The 20,000-nt window shown below is 50.7% G+C and overlaps 2 protein-coding genes across 3 annotated transcripts in view; both read right to left on the bottom strand.

Annotated features, from left to right (window-relative positions):
• The window catches only part of LOC123760270 (uncharacterized), a 743,064-nt gene that overhangs the window by 710,091 nt on the left and 12,973 nt on the right, over positions 1–20,000 (bottom strand). The gene's annotated exons all lie outside the window — the stretch shown is intronic.
• Positions 19,720–20,000, bottom strand: part of LOC123750519 (probable inactive protein kinase DDB_G0270444) — a 1,345-nt gene continuing 1,064 nt past the window's right edge. The window contains exon 2 of the mRNA XM_069338195.1: positions 19,720–20,000. This exon is cut by the window's right edge and continues 542 nt beyond it. Coding sequence (XP_069194296.1) covers positions 19,720–20,000 — 281 coding nt within the window.

Genomic DNA, 20,000 nt, shown 5'->3' with positions numbered 1-20,000 from the left:
GCAGCGTCACTCATCCTGTGAATGGACACACCGCCATAGTGACAGTATTGGGCAGCGTCACTCATCCTGTGAGTGGACACACCGCCATAGTGACAGTATTGGGCAGCGTCACTCATCCTGTGAGTGGACACACCGCCATAGTGACAGTATTAGGCAGCGTCACTCATCCTGTGAGTGGACACACCGCCATAGTGACTGTATTGGGCAGCGCCACTCATCCTGTGAGTGGACACACCGCCATAGTGACAGTATTGGGCAGCGTCACTCATCCTGTGAATGGAAACACCGCCATAGTGACAGTATTGGGCAGCGCCACTCATCCTATGAGTGGACACACCACCATAGTGACAGTATTGGGCAGCGTCACTCATCCTGTGAGTGGACACACCACCATAGTGACAGTATTGGGCAGCGTCACTCATCCTGTGAGTGGACACACCACCATAGTAACAGTATTGGGTAGCGTCACTCATCCAGTGAGTGAACACACCGCCATAGTGACAGTATTGGGCAGCGCCACTCATCCTGTGAGTGGACACACCGCCATAGTGACAGTATTGGGCAGCGTCACTCATCCTGTGAGTGAACACACCGCCATAGTGACAGTATTGGGCAGCGCCACTCATCCTGTGAGTGGACACACCGCCATAGTGCCAGTATTGGGCAGCGCCACTCATCCTGTGAGTGGACACACCGCCATAGTGACAGTATTGGGCAGCACCACTCATCCTGTGAGTGGACACACCGCCATAGTGACAGTATTGGGCAGCGCCACTCATCCTATGAGTGGACACACCACCATAGTGACAGTATTGGGCAGCGTCACTCATCCTGTGAGTGGACACACCGCCATAGTGACAGTATTGGGCAGCGGCACTCATCCTGTGAGTGGACACACCGCCATAGTGACAGTATTGGGCAGCGGCACTCATCCTGTGAGTGGACACACCGCCATAGTGACAGTATTGGGCAGCGCCACTCATCCTGTGAGTGGACACACCGCCATAGTGACAGTATTGGGCAGCGCCACTCATCCTGTGAGTGGACACACCGCCATAGTGACAGTATTGGGCAGCGCCACTCATCCTGTGAGTGGACACACCGCCATAGTGACAGTATTGGGCAGCGCCACTCATCCTGTGAGTGGACACACCGCCATAGTGACAGTATTTGGCAGCGTCACTCATCCTGTGAGTGGACACACCGCCATAGTGCCAGTATTGGGCAGCGTCACTCATCCTGTGAGTGGACACACCGCCATAGTGACAGTATTGGGCAGCGTCACTCATCCTGTGAGTGGACACACAGCCATAGTGACAGTATTGGGCAGCGTCACTCATCCTGTGAGTGGACACACCGCCATAGTGACAGTATTTGGCAGCGCCACTCATCCTGTGAGTGGACACACCGCCATAGTGACTGTATTGGGCAGCGCCACTCATCCTGTGAGTGGACGCACCGCCATAGTGACAGTATTGGGCAGCGTCACTCATCCTGTGAGTGGACACACCGCCATAGTGACAGTATTGGGCAGCGTCACTCATCCTGTGAGTGGACACACCGCCATAGTGACTGTATTGGGCAGCGCCACTCATCCTGTGAGTGGACACACCGCCATAGTGACTGTATTGGGCAGCGCCACTCATCCTGTGAGTGGACACACCGCCATAGTGACAGTATTGGGCAGCGTCACTCATCCTGTGAATGGACACACCGCCATAGTGACAGTATTGGGCAGCGTCACTCATCCTGTGAGTGGACACACCGCCATAGTGACAGTATTGGGCAGCGTCACTCATCCTGTGAGTGGACACACCGCCATAGTGACAGTATTGGGCAGCGTCACTCATCCTGTGAGTGGACACACCGCCATAGTGACTGTATTGGGCAGCGTCACTCATCCTGTGAGTGGACACACCGCCATAGTGACAGTATTGGGCAGCGCCACTCATCCTGTGAATGGACACACCGCCATAGTGACAGTATTGGGCAGCGTCACTCATCCTGTGAGTGGACACACCACCATAGTGACAGTATTGGGCAGCGTCACTCATCCTGTGAGTGGACACACCACCATAGTGACAGTATTGGGCAGCGTCACTCATCCTGTGAGTGGACACACCGCCATAGTAACAGTATTGGGTAGCGTCACTCATCCAGTGAGTGAACACACCGCCATAGTGACAGTATTGGGCAGCGCCACTCATCCTGTGAGTGGACACACCGCCATAGTGACAGTATTGGGCAGCGTCACTCATCCTGTGAGTGAACACACCGCCATAGTGACAGTATTGGGCAGCGCCACTCATCCTGTGAGTGGACACACCGCCATAGTGCCAGTATTGGGCAGCGCCACTCATCCTGTGAGTGGACACACCGCCATAGTGACAGTATTGGGCAGCACCACTCATCCTGTGAGTGGACACACCGCCATAGTGACAGTATTGGGCAGCGCCACTCATCCTATGAGTGGACACACCACCATAGTGACAGTATTGGGCAGCGTCACTCATCCTGTGAGTGGACACACCGCCATAGTGACAGTATTGGGCAGCGGCACTCATCCTGTGAGTGGACACACCGCCATAGTGACAGTATTGGGCAGCGTCACTCATCCTGTGAGTGGACACACCGCCATAGTGACAGTATTGGGCAGCGCCACTCATCCTGTGAGTGGACACACCGCCATAGTGACAGTATTGGGCAGCGCCACTCATCCTGTGAGTGGACACACCGCCATAGTGACAGTATTGGGCCGCGCCACTCATCCTGTGAGTGGACACACCGCCATAGTGACAGTATTTGGCAGCGTCACTCATCCTGTGAGTGGACACACCGCCATAGTGCCAGTATTGGGCAGCGTCACTCATCCTGTGAGTGGACACACCGCCATAGTGACAGTATTGGGCAGCGTCACTCATCCTGTGAGTGGACACACCGCCATAGTGACAGTATTGGGCAGCGTCACTCATCCTGTGAGTGGACACACCGCCATAGTGACAGTATTGGGCAGCGTCACTCATCCTGTGAGTGGACACACCGCCATAGTGACAGTATTGGGCAGCGCCACTCATCCTGTGAGTGGACACACCGCCATAGTGACAGTATTGGGCAGCGCCACTCATCCTGTGAGTGGACACACCGCCATAGTGACAGTATTGGGCAGCGCCACTCATCTTGTGAGTGGACACACCGCCATAGTGACAGTATTGGGCAGCGCCACTCATCCTGTGAGTGGACACACCGCCATAGTGACAGTATTGGGCAGCGCCACTCATCTTGTGAGTGGACACACCGCCATAGTGACAGTATTGGGCAGCGCCACTCATCCTGTGAGTGGACACACCGCCATAGTGACAGTATTGGGCAGCGTCACTCATCCTGTGAGTGGACACACCGCCATAGTGACAGTATTGGGCAGCGCCACTCATCTTGTGAGTGGACACATCACCATAGTGACAGTATTGGGCAGCGCCACTCATCCTGTGAGTGGACACACCGCCATAGTGACAGTATTGGGCAGCGTCACTCATCCTGTGAGTGGACACACCGCCATAGTGACAGTATTGGGCAGCGCCACTCATCTTGTGAGTGGACACACCGCCATAGTGACAGTATTGGGCAGCGCCACTCATCCTGTGAGTGGACACACCGCCATAGTGACAGTATTGGGCAGCGTCACTCATCCTGTGAGTGGACACACCGCCATAGTGACAGTATTGGGCAGCGCCACTCATCTTGTGAGTGGACACATCACCATAGTGACAGTATTGGGCAGCGCCACTCATCCTGTGAGTGGACACACCGCCATAGTGACAGTATTGGGCAGCGTCACTCATCCTGTGAGTGGACACACCGCCATAGTGACAGTATTGGGCAGCGGCACTCATCCTGTGAGTGGACACACCGCCATAGTGACAGTATTGGGCAGCGTCACTCATCCTGTGAGTGGACACACCGCCATAGTGACAGTATTGGGCAGCGCCACTCATCCTGTGAGTGGACACACCGCCATAGTGACAGTATTGGGCAGCGCCACTCATCCTGTGAGTGGACACACCGCCATAGTGACAGTATTGGGCAGCGCCACTCATCCTGTGAGTGGACACACCGCCATAGTGACAGTATTGGGCAGCGCCACTCATCCTGTGAGTGGACACACCGCCATAGTGACAGTATTTGGCAGCGTCACTCATCCTGTGAGTGGACACACCGCCATAGTGCCAGTATTGGGCAGCGTCACTCATCCTGTGAGTGGACACACCGCCATAGTGACAGTATTGGGCAGCGTCACTCATCCTGTGAGTGGACACACAGCCATAGTGACAGTATTGGGCAGCGTCACTCATCCTGTGAGTGGACACACCGCCATAGTGACAGTATTTGGCAGCGCCACTCATCCTGTGAGTGGACACACCGCCATAGTGACTGTATTGGGCAGCGCCACTCATCCTGTGAGTGGACGCACCGCCATAGTGACAGTATTGGGCAGCGTCACTCATCCTGTGAGTGGACACACCGCCATAGTGACAGTATTGGGCAGCGTCACTCATCCTGTGAGTGGACACACCGCCATAGTGACTGTATTGGGCAGCGCCACTCATCCTGTGAGTGGACACACCGCCATAGTGACTGTATTGGGCAGCGCCACTCATCCTGTGAGTGGACACACCGCCATAGTGACAGTATTGGGCAGCGTCACTCATCCTGTGAATGGACACACCGCCATAGTGACAGTATTGGGCAGCGTCACTCATCCTGTGAGTGGACACACCGCCATAGTGACAGTATTGGGCAGCGTCACTCATCCTGTGAGTGGACACACCGCCATAGTGACAGTATTGGGCAGCGTCACTCATCCTGTGAGTGGACACACCGCCATAGTGACTGTATTGGGCAGCGTCACTCATCCTGTGAGTGGACACACCGCCATAGTGACAGTATTGGGCAGCGCCACTCATCCTGTGAATGGACACACCGCCATAGTGACAGTATTGGGCAGCGTCACTCATCCTGTGAGTGGACACACCACCATAGTGACAGTATTGGGCAGCGTCACTCATCCTGTGAGTGGACACACCACCATAGTGACAGTATTGGGCAGCGTCACTCATCCTGTGAGTGGACACACCGCCATAGTAACAGTATTGGGTAGCGTCACTCATCCAGTGAGTGAACACACCGCCATAGTGACAGTATTGGGCAGCGCCACTCATCCTGTGAGTGGACACACCGCCATAGTGACAGTATTGGGCAGCGTCACTCATCCTGTGAGTGAACACACCGCCATAGTGACAGTATTGGGCAGCGCCACTCATCCTGTGAGTGGACACACCGCCATAGTGCCAGTATTGGGCAGCGCCACTCATCCTGTGAGTGGACACACCGCCATAGTGACAGTATTGGGCAGCACCACTCATCCTGTGAGTGGACACACCGCCATAGTGACAGTATTGGGCAGCGCCACTCATCCTATGAGTGGACACACCACCATAGTGACAGTATTGGGCAGCGTCACTCATCCTGTGAGTGGACACACCGCCATAGTGACAGTATTGGGCAGCGGCACTCATCCTGTGAGTGGACACACCGCCATAGTGACAGTATTGGGCAGTGTCACTCATCCTGTGAGTGGACACACCGCCATAGTGACAGTATTGGGCAGCGCCACTCATCCTGTGAGTGGACACACCGCCATAGTGACAGTATTGGGCAGCGCCACTCATCCTGTGAGTGGACACACCGCCATAGTGACAGTATTGGGCAGCGCCACTCATCCTGTGAGTGGACACACCGCCATAGTGACAGTATTTGGCAGCGTCACTCATCCTGTGAGTGGACACACCGCCATAGTGCCAGTATTGGGCAGCGTCACTCATCCTGTGAGTGGACACACCGCCATAGTGACAGTATTGGGCAGCGTCACTCATCCTGTGAGTGGACACACCGCCATAGTGACAGTATTGGGCAGCGTCACTCATCCTGTGAGTGGACACACCGCCATAGTGACAGTATTGGGCAGCGTCACTCATCCTGTGAGTGGACACACCGCCATAGTGACAGTATTGGGCAGCGCCACTCATCCTGTGAGTGGACACACCGCCATAGTGACAGTATTGGGCAGCGCCACTCATCCTGTGAGTGGACACACCGCCATAGTGACAGTATTGGGCAGCGCCACTCATCTTGTGAGTGGACACACCGCCATAGTGACAGTATTGGGCAGCGCCACTCATCCTGTGAGTGGACACACCGCCATAGTGACAGTATTGGGCAGCGCCACTCATCTTGTGAGTGGACACACCGCCATAGTGACAGTATTGGGCAGCGCCACTCATCCTGTGAGTGGACACACCGCCATAGTGACAGTATTGGGCAGCGTCACTCATCCTGTGAGTGGACACACCGCCATAGTGACAGTATTGGGCAGCGCCACTCATCTTGTGAGTGGACACATCACCATAGTGACAGTATTGGGCAGCGCCACTCATCCTGTGAGTGGACACACCGCCATAGTGACAGTATTGGGCAGCGTCACTCATCCTGTGAGTGGACACACCGCCATAGTGACAGTATTGGGCAGCGCCACTCATCTTGTGAGTGGACACACCGCCATAGTGACAGTATTGGGCAGCGCCACTCATCCTGTGAGTGGACACACCGCCATAGTGACAGTATTGGGCAGCGTCACTCATCCTGTGAGTGGACACACCGCCATAGTGACAGTATTGGGCAGCGCCACTCATCTTGTGAGTGGACACATCACCATAGTGACAGTATTGGGCAGCGCCACTCATCCTGTGAGTGGACACACCGCCATAGTGACAGTATTGGGCAGCGTCACTCATCCTGTGAGTGGACACACCGCCATAGTGACAGTATTGGGCAGCGGCACTCATCCTGTGAGTGGACACACCGCCATAGTGACAGTATTGGGCAGCGTCACTCATCCTGTGAGTGGACACACCGCCATAGTGACAGTATTGGGCAGCGCCACTCATCCTGTGAGTGGACACACCGCCATAGTGACAGTATTGGGCAGCGCCACTCATCCTGTGAGTGGACACACCGCCATAGTGACAGTATTGGGCAGCGTCACTCATCCTGTGAGTGGACACACCGCCATAGTGACAGTATTGGGCAGCGTCACTCATCCTGTGAGTGGACACACCGCCATAGTGACAGTATTGGGCAGCGCCACTCATCCTGTGAGTGGACACACCGCCATAGTGACAGTATTGGGCAGCGCCACTCATCCTGTGAGTGGACACACCGCCATAGTGACAGTATTGGGCAGCGCCACTCATCCTGTGAGTGGACACACCGCCATAGTGACAGTATTGGGCAGCGTCACTCATCCTGTGAGTGGACACACCGCCATAGTGACAGTATTGGGCAGCGCCACTCATCTTGTGAGTGGACACATCACCATAGTGACAGTATTGGGCAGCGCCACTCATCCTGTGAGTGGACACACCGCCATAGTGACAGTATTGGGCAGCGTCACTCATCCTGTGAGTGGACACACCGCCATAGTGACAGTATTGGGCAGCGTCACTCATCCTGTGAGTGGACACACCGCCATAGTGACAGTATTGGGCAGCGTCACTCATCCTGTGAGTGGACACACCGCCATAGTGACTGTATTGGGCAGCGTCACTCATCCTGTGAGTGGACACACCGCCATATGATACAGCTAAGTTTTACTCACTTTTTTAATAAAAAGTGAGTGAAAGCGTCGACCTCACACACTTGGGGTTCAGGGTTCGAAACCCACACAGTCTAGGTGAATGAAATCTCTTATTTTATTTTTGGGTTTCCTTCTAGATATCTTAAAAAGTCATAACAATGGCAGTTATCTGTGCTTGCAGAGGAAGGATAGCTCTCAAGATAGTATTTTTCTTTACTTCCGTTCTGAAAGAATTTACTCCTAATTACTTACAGTGTAATGGCAGTTCCAGCTCTTCAGTATTTAGCAGAACCATCAGTGTAATTTGGGTTCAATTAATTTCCCGTGTCATTATTAATTTCCTCATGGTTCTTATGCCTCATTTCTAGTGACATATTATAGTTTTATCATCTCCTTTTATGATTATCTTACACGGTTAATTATGTCAATTAACAGTGACAATTAAGAAAGTGATATCTTACAGGTGCGAGCTCACGATCTTGCTCAAGCACGTGGAATTGTTCGAGGTAGGAAAATGATCTCATTTCATTATGTGTTCGCCTTGACTTCTTCTGTAATTAGCACTGAAAGTTTTTTCTAGTAAATGTCATTGTTTTAGAGGTCTGCTATCTTAATTGTAAGCTCAGCATTCAGTTCCTTGACTCAAATTTCCACACTGAAGAGACATCTCTCTCTTCTGGAAAATTATATATTTTGCCAGCATTTGAGGCACTCCAAGAATGCTTACTATGGCGTCATTTAATATACTCACAATTAAGTTTTACTCCGTCGCTGGAGGTAATCTGGTGCATACTATGCTGCACAAGACTGATGCGGCATAGTCTGTGATGCTGTATGTATGCTGTGTGCAGCATTTTATCTACGACAACAGACGCCCCCTTGACTATTTCAGGACATGACTTTTAGGGGCCCTTAGGCGGCTTTTAGCGGCCCTTAGGCGACTTTTAGGGGCCCTTAGGCGACTTTTAGGGGCCCTTAGGCGACTTTTAGGGGCCCTTAGGCGGCTTTTAGCGGCCCTTAGGCAGCTTTTAGCGGCCCTTAGGCGACTTTTAGGGGCCCTTAGGCGACTTTTAGGGGCCCTTAGGCGACTTTTAGGGGCCCTTAGGCGACTTTTAGGGGCCCTTAGGTGGCTTTTAGCGGCCCTTAGGCAGCTTTTAGCGGCCCTTAGGCGACTTTTAGGGGCCCTTAGGCGACTTTTAGGGGCCCTTAGGCGACTTTTAGGGGCCCTTAGGCGACTTTTAGGGGCCCTTAGGCGACTTTTAGGGGCCCTTAGGCGACTTTTAGGGGCCCTTAGGGGACTTTTAGGGGCCCTTAGGCGAATTTTAGGGGCCCTTAGGTGGCTTTTAGCGGCCCTTAGGCAGCTTTTAGCGGCCCTTAGGCAGCTTTTAGCGGCCCTTAGGCGACTTTTAGGGGCCCTTAGGCAGCTTTTAGCGGCCCTTAGGCGACTTTTAGGGGCCCTTAGGCGACTTTTAGGGGCCCTTAGGCGACTTTTAGGGGCCCTTAGGCGACTTTTAGGGGCCCTTAGGCGACTTTTAGGGGACCTTAGGCGGCTTTTAGGGGACCTTAGGCGTCTTTTAGCGGCCCTTAGGCGACTTTTAGGGGCCCTTAGGCGGCTTTTAGCGGCCCTTAGGCGACTTTAAGGGGCCCTTAGGCGACTTTTAGGGGCCCTTAGGCGACTTTTAGGGGCCCTTAGGCGGCTTTTAGGGGACCTTAGGCGTCTTTTAGCGGCCCTTAGGCGACTTTTAGCGGCCCTTAGACGACTTTTAGGGGCCCTTAGGCGGCTTTTAGCGGCCCTTAGGCGACTTTTAGGGGCCCTTAGGCGACTTTTAGGGGCCCTTAGGCGACTTTTAGCGGCCCTTAGGCAGCTTTTAGCGGCCCTTAGGCGACTTTTAGGTGCCCTTAGGCGACTTTTAGGGGCCCTTAGGCGACTTTTAGGGGCCCTTAGGCGACTTTTAGGGGCCCTTAAGCGGCTTTTAGCGGCCCTTAGGCGACTTTTAGGGGCCCTTAGGCGACTTTTAGGGGCCCTTAGGCGGCTTTTAGCGGCCCTTAGGCGACTTTAAGGGGCCCTTAGGCGACTTTTAGGGGCCCTTAGGCGACTTTTAGGGGCCCTTAGGCGGCTTTTAGCGGCCCTTAGGCAGCTTTTAGCGGCCCTTAGGCGACTTTTAGGGGCCCTTAGGCAGCTTTTAGCGGTCCTTAGGCGACTTTTAGGGGCCCTTAGGCGACTTTTAGAGGCCCTTAGGCGACTTTTAGGGGCCCTTAGGCGACTTTTAGGGGCCCTTAGGCGGCTTTTAGGGGACCTTAGGCGTCTTTTAGCGGCCCTTAGGCGACTTTTAGAGGCCCTTAGGCGGCTTTTAGCGGCCCTTAGGCGACTTTTAGGGGCCCTTAGGCGGCTTTTAGCGGCCCTTAGGCGTCTTTTAGCGGCCCTTAGGCGACTTTTAGGGGCCCCTTAGGCGACTTTTAGGGGCCCTTAGGCGACTTTTAGGGGCCCTTTGGCGCCTTTTAGCGGCCCTTAGGCGCCTTATAGCGGCCCTTAGGCGGCTTTTAGCGGCCCTTAGGCGACTTTAAGGGGCCCTTAGGCGACTTTTAGCGGCCCTTAGGCGGCTTTTAGCGGCCCTTAGGCGGCTTTTAGCGGCCCTTAGGCGGCTTTTAGGGGCCCTTAGGCGGGTTTTAGGGGCCCTTAGGCGACTTTTAGGGGCCCTTTGGCGGCTTTTAGGGGCCCTTAGGCGATTTTTAGCGGCCCTTAGGCGACTTTTAGGGGCCCTTAGGCGACTTTTAGGGGCCCTTAGGCAGCTTTTAGCGGCCCTTAGGCGACTTTTAGGGGCCCTTAGGCGACTTTTAGGGGCCCTTAGGCGACTTTTAGGGGCCCTTAGGCAGCTTTTAGCGGCCCTTTGGCGGCTTTTAGCGGCCCTTTGGTTGCTTTTAGCGGCCCTTTGGCGGCTTTTAGCAGCCCTTAGGCAGCTTTTAGCGGCCCTTAGGCGACTTTTAGGGGCCCTTAGGCAGCTTTTAGCGGCCCTTAGGCGACTTTTAGGGGCCCTTAGGCGACTTTTAGGGGCCCTTAGACGACTTTTAGGGGCCCTTAGGCGACTTTTAGGGGCCCTTAGGCAGCTTTTAGGGGCCCTTAGGCGGCTTTTAGGGGCCCTTAGGCGGCTTTTAGGGGCCCTTAGGCGGCTTTTAGGGGCCCTAAGCCGGTTTTTACATGCCCCTATGAGATCATCCAGTTCATTTTTATTTTTTATATATAGAGCCGACAGTGATCCCAAACTGGGTGATAGTCATGAGCTCATTTGAATGTTGCATCATAGTCGCTGGTCTTCCGTTTCTCTCCACTTGTAATGAGAAAATGATCACATTTTCTTTGTGGAGAAAGTGAAGTAGAGTTGAAAACATTTCCTTCTGTGGAGCTGAATGGACTATTTCACTTTCCCAAAGATGATCTTTTTGTATCAAGACATTATCGGCATAACCCACCTGTTGCGTTCCTCTCAGAAGTTCAGTATTGGCATTCAAAAGGATGTTGAATAGTGTGGGTTTTAGAGCTAATTTAAGAGTCCCAAATTCAATACTTAATCTGATCTGTCAAAGCAGATTTTGGCTTTCCTTTCTGTGAGTCTTCCGTCTGTTTCTGTGAGTCTTCCGTGAGTCTCCCCTTCTTCTTAGATGTTCACGTAAGAATATCAAAGATCACAAGCACTCCATCTTCTTTTATTTCAACGAAAACGATACTTAGCTTAGTCGTTAGGTAAATGAACTATACATTTGGTTGTGCTCTGACCATAAACAAGTCCATTGACCCCAGAGAATGGTCCAGGACGGACCGAAACGTCGTCGTCCCTTCAACTTCTAGTGTGTGGTCTGGTCAACATACTTCAGCCACGTTATTGTGACTCATCGCCTGCCCATTGACCCCTTTGCCTAACCTCCCTAGATTAAGCTTCAGGTGGTCTAAGATGATCCCTTCTAGCATCTTTTTTCTTCTTAGCGATTCAAAATAAACAGGCTGTAATTACCAGGATCTTTTGGTTCTTTATGAGACTATTTACTGGGGGTAAATACAGCTTTAACACAACACCGATCTTAGCTGTGATTGATTGAAAACATGAAGTAATGACTTCTCGTCCCACCAAAGTCTGGGAACAAGTCTTTTTATGCGTGTTTTATCTGTTTACAAGGAGCACTGCTTCCAGCGCCGTCGTTAAAGAAAATGGGAAGTAGGGAAAGAAAATGGCCTCAGACTGAAAGGTAACTCCCCATTTCTCTTCCATAATGCTGGGAGAGGGGGAGGAGAGGATGGGGAGGGAGAGGAAGGGAGGGAGTGTGCCAAGAAACAAAAGGGTAAGGGTTGGGAAGAGAAAGGTACATGGTATAAAGGAGTTAGGGAGAGGAGGGGAGAGAGAAGAGTAGGGAGAACGGAAGAGGGTAGGCAAAGAAAAAGGGAAGTAGGCAGAGAAAGAGAGATAGGGAGAGAGAGAGAGAGAGAAAGAGAGCTGCCACGGGAATGAATATCCCAGCGATGACTACAGTGATGGAGTTACGGTTGGGCAAGCAACACGCCCCTGCTCCACACCCCCCCTACGCCCATATCTTCCAGGCGGCGTTAATGCTCCATCCACGCCCACGCCCACGCTCTTACACGGGAGACGCTAATCACCCTTACGCCCACGCTGCTATGGGGCCGGATGGAGCCAAGGATCCGGGTGTCAGACGCCGGGTGGTGCCAGCTCGATACCCTGGGCCGGACACTGCCAGGAAGCTGATGGCGCCAGGAGTCGGGCGATGCCACGAGCCGGATAGTGCCGTGAACCGGATAGGGCCACGAGCCGGATAGTGCCACGAGCCGGATAATGCCACGAACCGGATAGTACCACGAGCCGGATAGTGCCACGAGCCGGATAGGGCCAGGAGCCGGACAGTGCCACGAGCCGGATAGTGCCACGAGCCGGATAGTGCCACGAGCCGGATAGGGCCAGGAGCCGGACAGTGCCACGAGCCGGATAGTGCCACGAGCCGGATAGTGCCAGGAGCCGGACAGTGCCACGAGCCGGATAGTGCCACGAGCCGGATAGGGCCAGGAGCCGGACAGTACCACGAGCCGGATAGTGCCACGAGCCGGATAGTGCCACGAGCCGGATAGGGCCAGGAGCCGGACAGTGCCACGAGCCGGATAATGCCACGAACCGGATAGTACCACGAGCCGGATAGTGCCACGAGCCGGATAGGGCCAGGAGCCGGACAGTGCCACGAGCCGGATAGGGCCAGGAGCCGGACAGTGCCACGAGCCGGACAGTGCCACGAGCCGGATAGTGCCACGAGCCGGATAGTGCCAGGAGCCGGACAGTGCCACGAGCCGGATAGTGCCACGAGCCGGATAGGGCCAGGAGCCGGACAGTACCACGAGCCGGATAGTGCCACGAGCCGGATAGTGCCACGAGCCGGATAGTGCCAGGAGCCGGACAGTGCCACGAGCCGGATAGTGCCACGAGCCGGATAGTGCCACGAGCCGGATAGTGCCACGAGCCGGATAGGGCCAGGAGCCGGACAGTGCCACGAGCCGGATAGTGCCACGAGCCGGATAGGGCCACGAGCCGGATAGTGCCACGAGCCGGACAGTGCCACGAGCCGGATAGTGCCAGGAGCCGAACAGTGCCACGAGCCGGATAGTGCCACGAGCCGGACAGTGCCACGAGCCGGATAGTGCCACGAGCCGGATAGGGCCACGAGCCGGATAGTGCCACGAGCCGGACAGTGCCACGAGCCGGATAGGGCCAGGAGCCGGACAGTGCCACGAGCCGGACAGTGCCACGAGCCGGATAGTGCCACGAGCCGGATAGGGCCACGAGCCGGATAGTGCCACGAGCCGGACATGACCACGAGCCGGACAGTGCCACGAGCCGGATAGTGCCACGAGCCGGATAGTGCCACGAGCCGGACAGTGCCACGAGCCGGATAGTGCCACGAGCCGGATAGGGCCAGGAGCCGGATAGGGCCAGGAGCCGGATAGGGCCACGAGCCGGACAGTGCCACGAGCCGGATAGGGTCAGGAGCCGGACAGTGCCACGAACCGGATAGTGCCAGTGGACAGATGACACTAATGGCCTAGTGTCCGGCCAGGAGGACAAAAGACTGGCACCGCCAATGTTATATCATATATGTTATATGTTATATATATATATATATATATATATATATATATATATATATATATATATATATATATATATATATATATATATATATATATGTTATATATATATATATATATATATATATATATATATATATATATATATATATATATATATATATATATATATATATATATATAATACTAATAAAAATTGAATAAAATTTTATACTAAAAAGACGTGGATGTGATTAGATTCAAAATTCTATATATTGGTGTTTAGAAAGTTGCTGATCACCAGTGAAAAATGATTCATTTAACAGTGCCAAACTCTGGCAGTGCATTCTGACAATCTTAAGCTGGCACCTGTGAGTCAATCTTAAGCTGGCAGCTGTGAGTCAATCTTAAGCTGGCAGCTGTGAGTCAATCTTAAGCTGACAGCTGTGAGTCAATCTTAAGCTGGCAGCTGTGAGTCAATCTTAAGCTGGCACCTGTGAGTCAATCTTAAGCTGGCAGCTGTGAGTCAATCTTAAGCTGACAGCTGTGAGTCAATCTTAAGCTGGCAGCTGTGAGTCAATCTTAAGCTGGCACCTGTGAGTCAATCTTAAGCTGGCACCTGTGAGTCAATCTTAAGCTGGCAGCTGTGAGTCAATCTTAAGCTGGCACCTGTGAGTCAATCTTAAGCTGGCACCTGTGAGTCAATCTTAAGCTGGCAGCTGTGAGTCAATCTTAAGCTGGCACCTGTGAGTCAATCTTAAGCTGGCACCTGTGAGTCAATCTTAAGCTGGCAGCTGTGAGTCAATCTTAAGCTGACAGCTGTGAGTCAATCTTAAGCTGACAGCTGTGAGTCAATCTTAAGCTGGCAGCTGTGAGTCAATCTTAAGCTGGCAGCTGTGAGTCAATCTTAAGCTGGCACCTGTGAGTCAATCTTAAGCTGGCAGCTGTGAGTCAATCTTAAGCTGGCAGCTGTGAGTCAATCTTAAGCTGGCAGCATTGAGTCAATCTTAAGCTGGCACCTGTGAGTCAATCTTAAGCTGGCACCTGTGAGTCAATCTTAAGCTGGCACCTGTGAGTCAATCTTAAGCTGGCACCTGTGAGTCAATCTTAAGCTGGCAGCTGTGAGTCAATCTTAAGCTGGCAGCTGTGAGTCAATCTTAAGCTGGCAGCTGTGAGTCAATCTTAAGCTGTACACCAGTTGATTGACGGTTGAGAGGCGGGACCAAAGAGCCAGAGCTCAACCCCCTCAAGCACAACTAGGTGAGTTCTTAGATATCTGTCATCCAGATGCTCCTGTCCACTCAAGGTAACCTCAAGAAGAAGATCATTCTGATAATCATTTGTCAGGGGGGGGGGCTGACGGCTGAGTGGACAGCGCTCGGGATTCGTAGTCCTAAGGTTCCGGGTTCGATCCCTGGCGGAGGCGGAAATAAATGAGCAGAGTTTCTTTCATCCTGATGCCCCCTGTTCACCTAGTAGTAAATAGGTACCTGGGAGTTAGACAGCTGCTACGGGCTGCTTCCTGGGGGATGTGTAACATGGAGGAGGCCTGGTCGAGGACCGGGCCGCGGGGACGCTAAACCCCGAAAGGGCTTTAGGAAGAAGAAGATCCTCTCTACCTAGCATCTTGATCCTAAGACAGAGACAAAAGAACCTATTAAAACTTCTAATCTCCCTGATTTGGACCTCCAATCCTCCTCTCCCTCTCCTGCTCTCACTCTTTATATCTCTCTGCACATCGGGGCGACCCGACCCGACTCTGGCCGCCATGTATCTCCGAGACGATTGGGCACAGCTGAAACTTTGATACTAGATAACACTGGAGACGCCAAGCTCCGTCGCTCTGAACACCAGGCGGCTCAGGACCAGCTGGAGAAAGCTGGGCGAGTTGGGTTCAAGTTTTCTGCTCGAAATTCCGTTGTGTTCCTCTGATATTTTACAACCTTCGGATTTCTCACAGTTGTTTAATGCTTGTATGTATATATATATATATATATATATATATATATATATATATATATATATATATATATATATATATATATATATATTTGAGTGAGGTGGGAAGGGTGATGTGGCATTACATTTGAGTTAGGTGGGAAGGGTGATGTGGCATTAACACAAGACAGAACACTAGAGGATATTAATAGGGTATTAAAAGTATATATATATATATATATATATATATATATATATATATATATATATATATATATATATATATATGTCGTACCTAGTAGCCAGAACGCACTTCTCAGCCTACTATGCAAGGCCCGATTTGCCTAATAAGCCAAGTTTTCATGAATTAATTGTTTTTCGACTACCTAACCTACCTAACTTAACCTAATCTAATTTTTTCGCCTACCTAACCTAACCTAATATATATATATATATATATATATATATATATATAAATATATAAGTGGTTAGGGTATTGCGGAATGAATCCGTCCATTGGAATGAACTCGAGAGGAATTCCTTCATCTTCAAGAAGACAATAGAGTCTTACAACTTGCAATGATCAAGTTCTTTTAGGCAAGAACAACAAACACTTTCAAATGATACCTGATCAACCAGGCTATGACTCATACGTCAGGCTGCGAGCAGCCGCATCCAACAGCCTGGTTGACCAAACGACCAACTGGGAGGGCCTGGGGGCCAGATTCACAAAGCAGTTACGGAAGCACTTACGAACCTGGGGCCAGATTCACGAAGCAGTTACGCAAGCACTTACGAACCTGGGGGCCAGATTCACAAAGCAGTTACGGAAGCACTTACGAACCTGGGGCCAAATTCACGAAGCAGTTACGCAAGCACTTACGAACCTGGGGCAAGATTCACGAAGCAGTTACGCAAACACTTACGAACCTGGGGCTAGATTCACGAAGCAGTTACGCAAGCACTTACGAACCTGGGGTCAGATTCACGAAGCAGTTACGCAAGCAGTTACGAACCTGGGGCAAAATTCACGAAGCAGTTACGCAAACACTTACGAACCTGGGGCCAGATTCACGAAGCAGTTACGCAAGCACTGACGAACCTGGGGCCAGATTCACAATGCAGTTACGCAAGCACTTACGAACCTGGGGCCAGATTCACGAAGCAGTTACGCAAGCACTTACGAACCTGGGGCCAGATTCACGAAGCAGTTACGCAAGCACTTACGAACCTGGGGCAAGATTCACAAAGCAGTTACGCAAACACTTACGAACCTGGGGCCAGATTCACGAAGCAGTTACGCAAGCACTTACGAACCTGGGGTCAGATTCACGAAGCAGTTACGCAAGCAGTTACGAACCTGGGGCAAAATTCACGAAGCAGTTACGCAAACACTTACGAACCTGGGGCCAGATTCACGAAGCAGTTACGCAAGCACTTACGAACCTGGGGTCAGATTCACGAAGCAGTTACGCAAGCAGTTACGAACCTGGGGCCAGATTCACGAAGCAGTTACGCAAGCACTTACGAACCTGGGGCCAGATTCACGAAGCAGTTACGCAAGCACTTACGAACCTGGGGCCAGATTCACGAAGCAGTTACGCAAGCAGTTACGAACCTGGGGCCAAATTCACGAAGCAGTTACGCAAGCACTTACGAACGTGTACATCTTTCCTCAACCTTTGACGGCTTTGGTTCCATTTATTAAGCAGTTTACAAGGATGAAAACTTGCCAATCAACTGTTGTTATTGTTATAAACAGCCTCCTGGTGCTTCCGAGCTCATTAACTGTTTAATAATTGTAAACAAAGCCGTCAAAGATTGAGAAAAGATGGACAGGTTCGTAAGTGCTTGCGTGACAGGTTCGTGAATCTGGCCCCAGGTTCGTAACTGCTTGCGTAACTGCTTCGTGAATCTGGCCCCAGGTTCGTAAGTACTTGCGTAACTGCTTCGTGAATCTGGCCCCAGGTTCGTAAGTGCTTGCGTAACTGCTTCGTGAATCTGGCCCCAGGTTCGTAAGTGCTTGCGTAACTGCTTCGTGAATCTGGCTCCAGGTTCGTAAGTGCTTGCGTAACTGCTTCGTGAATCTGGCCCCAGGTTCGTAAGTGCTTGCGTAACTGCTTCGTGAATCTGGCCCCTGGTCGGAGACCGGGCCGCGGGGCCGTTGATCCCCGGAAGCTACACAAGGAAGGAAGGAGAGGTGAACATATTCAGTAAACAGTAATTTAGGTGCACGACTCTACTTGCATTCAAAATAATGGAGTCAATATTATGTTAAATGGATTTACTTTACACAATTTTTAGTCACGATTTTACTCAAAAATCAGTAAAAATGACAGATTTTTGTAATCTTTCGGGGCGTCACCTTATGTGATCTCGGGTGTTGACGTTACAAATTTGTGTGAAATCAGTAACAACACCTTAGAAATGACCTCAGCACCTCAGAAATGACCTAAACACCTCAAAAATGACCTAAACACCTCAGAAATGACCTAAACACCTCAAAAATGACCTAAACACCTCAAAAATGACCTAAACACCTCAGAAATGACCTAAAACACGTCAGAAATGACCTAAACACCTCAGAAATGACCTAAACACCTCAGAAATGACCTAAACACCTCAGAAATGACCTAAACAGCTCAGAAATGACCTAAACACCTCAGAAATGACCTAAACACCTCAGAAATGACCTAAAACACGTCAGAAATGACCTAAAGCACCTCAGAAATGACCTAAACACCTCAGAAATGACCTAAACACCTCAGAAATGACCTAAAACGCCTCAGAAATTACCTAAACACCTCAGAAATGACCTAAACACCTCAGAAATGACCTAAAAAAAACTAGAAATGACCTAAACACCTCAGAAATTACCTAAAAAAAACTAGAAATGACCTAAACACCTCAAAAATGATCTAAACACCTCAGAAATGACCTAAATACCTCAGAAATGACCTAAACACCTCAGAAATGACCTAAAGCACCTCAGAAATGACCTAAACACCTCAGAAATGACCTCAGCACCTCAGAAATGACCTCAGCACCTCAGAAATGACCTCAGCACCTCAGAAATGACCTCAGCACCTCAGAAATGACCTCAGCACCTCAGAAATGACCTAAACACCTCAAAAATGACCTAAACACCTCAGAAATTACCTAAACACCTCAAAAATGACCTAAACACCTCAGAAATGACCTAAAACACCTCAGAAATGACCTAAACACCTCAGAAATGACCTAAACACCTCAAAAATGACCTAAACACCTCAGAAATTACCTAAACACCTCAGAAATTACCTAAAACACCTCAGAAATGACCTAAAACACCTCAGAAATGACCTAAAACACGTCAGAAATGACCTCAGTACCTCAGGAATGACCTAAAAAAACTCAGAAATGACCTAAACACCTCAGAAATGACCTAAAAAAAACTAGAAATGACCTAAACACCTCAGAAATGACCTAAACACCTCAGAAATGACCTAAAACACGTCAGAAATGACCTCAGCACCTCAGAAATGACCTCAGCACCTCATAAATGACCTAAACACCTCAGAAATGACCTAAACACCTCAGAAATGATCTAAAACACGTCAGAAATGACCTAAACACCTCAGAAATGATCTAAAACACGTCAGAATGACCTAAACACCTCAGAAATGATCTAAAACACGTCAGAAATGACCTAAACACCTCAGAAATTACCTATACTTCCCATTACACGTGTGCAACCAACGCTGCCGTTAGCAAGCCACAAAGACCTGTACCCCACACACACCTGTACCACACACCTGTCATCACTAACGGCCCCACCAATGGTAGCAGGTTTGTATAAGATCATTTCTGTTAACGGTACGGAAAAACAGCCGTCAGCAGTAAAGAGCCTTTCAACAGAATTTTTCAAGGGCTTTTTAACAGAATCTTTCAGTCCTTTCAACATAATTTTTCAGAGGCCATTTAACAGAATCTTTCAGAGGCCATTAACAGAATCTTTCGTAGGCCTTTTAACAGAATCTTTCAGAGGCCTTTTAACAGAATCTTTCAGAGACCTTTTAACATAATCTTTCAGAGGCCTTTTAACAGAATCTTTCAGAGACCTTTTAACAGAATCTTTCGTATGCCTTTTAAAAGAATCTTTCAGAGGCCTTTTAACAGAATCTTTCAGAGGCATTTTAACAGAATTTTTCAGAGGCCTTTTAACATAATCTTTCAGAGGCCTTTTAACATAATCTTTCAGAGACCTTTTAACAT

This window comes from Procambarus clarkii, chromosome 39 (genome assembly GCF_040958095.1).
Source record: "Procambarus clarkii isolate CNS0578487 chromosome 39, FALCON_Pclarkii_2.0, whole genome shotgun sequence".
Lineage (NCBI taxonomy): Eukaryota > Metazoa > Arthropoda > Malacostraca > Decapoda > Cambaridae > Procambarus > Procambarus clarkii.
Note: the sequence above shows the minus strand (reverse complement) of the source record. Positions and strands in the feature narration are given on the sequence as shown.